This window comes from Cydia amplana, chromosome 17, assembly GCF_948474715.1.
Source record: "Cydia amplana chromosome 17, ilCydAmpl1.1, whole genome shotgun sequence".
NCBI lineage: Eukaryota > Metazoa > Arthropoda > Insecta > Lepidoptera > Tortricidae > Cydia > Cydia amplana.
Window position 1 is genome coordinate 392,073 of NC_086085.1, and position 5,980 is coordinate 398,052.

At 41.6% G+C, this 5,980-nt stretch overlaps 1 protein-coding gene across 1 annotated transcript; it reads right to left on the reverse strand.

Moving 5' to 3' along the window:
• Window positions 1-606: 606 nt before the first annotated feature.
• Window positions 607-5,324, reverse strand: LOC134655779 (uncharacterized). The gene is made up of 3 exons (XM_063511241.1): window positions 5,138-5,324; window positions 2,825-3,056; window positions 607-2,566 (listed from the first exon to the last, which is right to left on the reverse strand). Exons 1-3 carry the CDS (start codon window positions 5,272-5,274, stop codon window positions 617-619), a joined length of 2,319 nt encoding a protein of 772 aa, XP_063367311.1. The 5' UTR covers window positions 5,275-5,324; the 3' UTR covers window positions 607-616.
• Window positions 5,325-5,980: the final 656 nt, after the last annotated feature.

Sequence of the window (5,980 nt, forward strand, 5' to 3'; positions counted from 1 at the left end):
TTTTAATGTGATCTTTGTTACTAGGTTTAAAGGTAGTTAATAACTACCGTAAAACCACCCAACCACCCATGACCTTAACTTTACCTTTATTGCACACATATGTGAACTGTAAATAACAAATAATTCACACGAAAAAAATATCTGCCCTCTCTTCCTCAGACACTCAGATAAATCTTTAACTAAACTGAGTAAGGTTATGGTTAGATGGGGTGAAATAAACTATGGGACAAGATAAATACTTGTAGGAGAATATTAAACGGAGATACTTAAAGATATTAAAAACTAGGTACATAGTTAGTTAGGTAGATTGCAAGTTAATAAAAAGCTTGTAAGTAATAATAAAACTAATGCATAAATAAAATTAATTTAAAAATACTTATCTACGTAAGTGTTTAGAAGGACTTTCCTCATACGGTTTCTCTTGCCACCAATAAAATATACTACGTTTCTTTTACTTTACCCAACCTGACCTTATGTATCGCTTCGTGATTTTAATTAGGAGCCAATTTTAAAGTTATACCTTTAATCAACTTATAACATGAATCGAATAACAAATCAAATCACAGCATTTATTCATTTCACAGCAGTCATTAGGTACTCGTACTTAATAATTAAGTTATTCTAAATTGTTAATTTGAAGATCAGTATCGCCGCTTTTGAAATGTTTCTGGTTATGTCTAAGGATGCCGTACAGCCGTAATCGGAAGAACAGTCTCTTGAGGTAGTCGAGCGGGAAGCACGCGCACGGCAACGCGCAGTCCAGCACGTGCACGTCCAGCAGAAGCTCCCGCAGGAGCCGACTGGCTCCGACACCTTCCCTCAAAGCACTCGTCAAGGTCTCATCCAAATTCTCCACAAGTTGAAGGAAGTCTGGTTCTGGTGGGGCATTCAAATATTCAACAGAAAGAGCACAGTTTCCGTGAATGCGCGAAGCCGCGCGCAGTAAGTGCTTTGCTACTGACATAAGACTGTACGTCTTCGGCAGCTGCAGATGTCGGTAGTCAGTTGGTCTTACAGGTATATCATCGTGTATTTCCATAGGATCGCTTTGATGACCATTGGCAGCGCCACCTACGACTCGTGCCAGTAGATCGTTTAAATCTACGCTTCTCGTCTCACTGGACTGCAGCATTTCATGAAAGAACCGCTTCTTGAAAGCACTAAATATCTGCTGGCAGCTCGGGAAGCCTGAGCGCACCGTGAGCCGCGCTTTCTCAGCTACGCTGTCATCCAAATGTAAGTTGCGTGTCAGTAAGTACGGTCGCACCGGTTGTAAGTCCTTTTGCAGCGCCAGCACAGCCTCGATCGTCACCCGCCAGCTGTCGGAGAGCTTCTTAGTTGCGACTTTGTCGAAAAAGGAGCTTTGTTCCAACTTTAAGGTTTTAAAAAATGTCTTCATGTATGTGAGGAAACCGACTTGATTCGAGTCTTGCGACAGTCCCTTTTTGAACTCCGAGCTGGTTTTCATTGTGGTAGAGTTCAACAGATCGTAGAGGTTGTTGATTTTGATAATGAAGTTAGCGGTGGCTCGTGCGCTGTCGCTGAGATGGCCCTGCTCGGCGCGGTCGGTTAAAGCTGTGGCCAGTGCAGGGGACAGGAGGTGCGCGGCTCGCTGAGGCTTTATAACATGCATTGTGAGAGACTTCATGCTTGCGTCCGTCAAACTAGGTGTTAAAGTCAAAGCCTTATTCCTTTCTATCTTCCTGTACAGAAGTATATCGCTCCACTTTGCTATCGTCTTGTCGAAATGAAAATCGTAGACCATAAATTCACAAAGCAGCTTCTTCATCAAGCGTGGCGGGTCGTAGAGGAGGTAGATTTTGGTATCGCCGACGAAGAAGAAAGGCTGTTCGGGCGAGACCTCCCGAATAGCAGGTGTTGTAGGATCGCAGACCAACGCGTGTACCTTAAGCCCAATGGTGTGAAGACGGTTGATGATCTTGTCGATCCAGGGATTAAAGGGTTCGTCGTCTTTCGCTAAATAGCAAAGAGCTACAGGCTGCGTCCAGTTCTTCAACAATCCTCTCGCCGTTACAACTACCCCACGAGTGGCCACCAATGGTCTCTGTATGCCGTCGACTTCATGCAATCCGACAATCCTATCGAAAGTTATGTTGTAGTACAGAAGCTCCCTTGCGTCTAAAAATTGTACACTGAGAGTGCAGTGTTTCTCTAGTTCCGTCATTTGATCAGCCCTAGTTTTTAGGAGCTCGACAGCAGTGTTGAAATCAGGTAGTTGCGGCGCGCAGTGGCGATGTAGCGCGCGTACGGATGGGAGTCCCAGCGAGTCTTGCAGGAGACGATACGCTTGGGGGTTCGAGTGAAGAAACTCGATACAAATGTCGTTATCCTGGACTGCCTGCATCCGAGCTACGAGCTTGACGAACTCCGCTGTGTTCGGGGCGAGGTGCCTGTCGCAGTCGGAGAACAATCCTTCGAGTGCGGGCAGCGAGACTAGCTTTGGCGGTTGAGGGACCTTCTGCTTCTTTTTGGTTTTCTGTTTGGGCGCCTCACCGACGTACTCGCAAACTTCTAGCGTACTTTTTACTAATGTCTTGCCCTTTACCTGTGAATGAAACCAGCTTAATAAAATAAAGCTCTATTTTACTAACGTAATTTATACTTGCATATTTATAAATTTACCGACCAAAATGGATTGAAAATGTACCTGTTTTGGAGATGAACAAGGATAAAATGGAACAACTGCAATAACTATCACCAGAGCAGCCGATCGAAGGAAGGAAGTTTTCATTTCTACTTTGAATGCTTGTGGGGTGCAAACACTAACATATATGTAATATGTATGAAACCAACCCAACATTACCTGGAACTTTGTGGGCACGGCTATAAGATCAGCGACGTGCACGTAAGGTCCGGGGTGCGGCAGCCTCAGCATGGGCACGGCCCGCTTCTGCAGCCGCCGCCGCTGGCGCTTGCCGGTTGCGTTGACGTGCCGCGGGTTGAAGTGCACCTCGCACACGCGGTAGTAGCCCGACACGCGCCCGTCGGCCTGGATGATGTCGGGACGGCGGATCTTCTCCGCCCATAGTTTAATTCTATAAGCAAGTAACAAGGGTACAGTCAGCATCTACAGTAGCAAATCCGACTACGCGTTAATCTACCATTATCTAGCAGCTTAACAAAAAGAGATAATATGTCTATGTATGGATATATGTAAGTAGATATAGGCTGTAACAGATATATAGATACTTTTGAACGCGAACTGTAGAGATACCTACTTATAACTAAGTATTTATTTGGAAAAGTATTCGACACAATAAGCGAGCTAAGTACCTACTGTGTCGTTCAACTACGTACCTAATTACCTATACTCATTGATATAGTATAAAGAACTGGATACCCAATCAGCCGCCAAAAATGGCCCCACAAAAGTGATGTCAAAACAGATCATGCATCACTTTTTCGTTTAGTCTTGTTTGAAACGCTCAAATGTGAAGTTGTCAACAATTACGAAATGTGCCGTTAAAATATGTAAAAATAACAATGATAAAACAAGGAAAAAGGATGGAATGTATTTCTTTCGGTTAGTTCTTTGGATAGCATTACATAATTTATGTAATCTGGTGGTAATTTTATGGTTTTGAATAAATTAATTTGTTAGTACCAAAGAAGGGATGTCAAGGAACAAAATTCTATTGAGTCGATGTGAGGTCAATATTTTTTTATATTTTTATATGGAATTCATAAGAAATAATATTATGTTTAAATTGAAGATTTCCAAGAAAACCTATGCGACGTGCAAAGTGGACTGCTATTTAATTATAGCAAAAGATAGGGGTGATGCAGTTTTAAACAAGGCAAAACGGCACTTGTGTGTTTGGCCCATTTCCCTGTTTCCGACATATACACCACCAATAAGGGCTTATATCGACTAACTGTAAATGCTAAACCTGTCGGAACACAGTGACAACCACAGGATTTTTTTTTATAAAGTATAGGTAGACTTTATAAAAAAAATCCAATCAGTATCTAAATGTCCCCGTGCACCCGTGCTATGAGTAAATGTAGATCTTAAATACACAGTTATTTAATAAGTAGAATTTATTTCAAGGAAATTAGTATTTAAAGACGTATACTTACGAATTAAAAATTTAATTTGTTTGAATTTGAACCACGAATTAATTTTATTTGAGCTCCCGATTAAATTAAATTTGTTTTATTTATTACTTCAATTTTAATATTTTCCTGTACAGTAATACATATTAAAGTGTACCAAAGTGACTCCATTCGTTCATTATTCTCGTTTGACGTTGTTTGACGTAAATACGTTACGTTTAGTGCCATCGGACTAAATATTTTAACAGTGTTGGTACTTATGTTTGCAAATTTGACACTTAATGCTTACGACATTAAGCTCTTTTCTGTACGAAACATTTATCTTGACTCAAAATTTACGTAAGCGTTTTTATCATCAATGCAAATGGTGCGAAACGTCATTGGGATCCACATTTCTTGACGTTTTTGTTCTGCTTTGTGTGTCTATTTCTTTTATATTAAGTCAGTGCCTATACTTATATAAAAAAACTGTTGTTGTACTATGCTACGAGTATGTACTGTCGTTGTTGTTTGTGTGTGCCGTTGCTGTTGCTGGGTCGTGTGTGTGTGTGTAGTGGTATTTATATTGATTTATCTGGCATATTACAAGCAATACATTTAGTCAACTAGAAAGCAGTTAAATTGAAAAACCACTTTAATTAATTGGCTTTGCTGCCATAAAAAAATGTATCACGGTTTTCCTGACAGTACACTATTTCCTATCGGTCGGCTTATCTCTACTTAGTACTTACAGTACTTAGTGGACACGTGCCGTGGCAGACAAAAAAATATTCTTCTAAACAGTGTTAATTTGTTAAATGTTAATTAAAGCATTCATATTATCTGTCGTTTTACGGCCGCGCAGACGCCGATCGAAAAAATTCTAGAAAAAAATGCACGACACGTGTCTTGGACTTGGACGCTCAGTATCTGTATATATAAATTATAAACTGACATTTATAGAAGTAAACGCGCTCCTCCTTGCATTTACGAAACGGCCTACTTAGAATTAGGAAAAAACGGACAGACTATAGACGCGCCCCTAAAGTATATCTGTACAACGTAAAAATGACATGCTCACCTTTCCTTATCACTCGGGAACCCGAAGTAAGCAAGCTGTGGGTGCGTCTTGTATTTATGTGTACAATCATAGACCGCACAATAGCGCGTTCTCGACCCCTGCGACTCTGACGTCACATCCCCGCTCTCCGCCGCCATGTTGGAATGTATAACAAACACGACGCGCGCGCGCCGCGGTCGCGGGGACACTGACGTCATTAGCCGTGTCCGTATAGGGTGTGTATGTGTGCGTTGCGGTGTATTGAATAAGGTACACGGTTGTGTGTTTTATCTGGTATTGGCATGTGAGCGTGGAACGCGCGGTGTTGTTTTGAATATACTTAAGGTACAGTATATAGTAATGTGATTATTATTATTTAGTTGTGTGTTGAGCGATCTCAACTCGCTGTCCGATGGCAGTCGCTTTCATAAGAACGATTAGTGCCTATGCCAATTGTTGGCATTTGTTGTCAAGCGGACCCTAGGCTTCCATGTGCCGTGGCAAAATGCCGGGACAACGCGAGGAAGATGATGATCAGGTACTTACGGTACGAAACATTTGATTAAATTCAGCGATTGATTCATAATATCCATATAAAATGTTCGGTATTCGATCCCTGGTTTTAGTAGCCCGACTGTCAATACTGTCACGATGAACCCAGAACCCCAGAAATATGTCACAATCACAAGACAAATAATAACGTTCGTCAGTCAAATTGACCTACCTAATTTATCCGCCGGCCGCTCTTCGCCTATCAACGTACTTACTTACTTAGTTATCAGAACGCCACGTGGGATTATCGCGGAGATAATATTCACGGTCATTGCCCCGCGCGATATCACCATCCTTATACCTATACTAAAG

Coding starts and splice junctions, on each gene's coding strand:
- LOC134655779 (XM_063511241.1), bottom strand. CDS start 5,274: ATGGCGGCGGAGAGCGGGGATGTGACGTCAGAGTCGCAGGGGTCGAGA. Junction 3,057..5,137: donor TTCCCGAGTGATAAGGAAAG/GTGAGCATGTCA, acceptor ACTTGCTTATAG/AATTAAACTATGGGCGGAGA. Junction 2,567..2,824: donor CCGTGCCCACAAAGTTCCAG/GTAATGTTGGGT, acceptor TTTCATTCACAG/GTAAAGGGCAAGACATTAGT.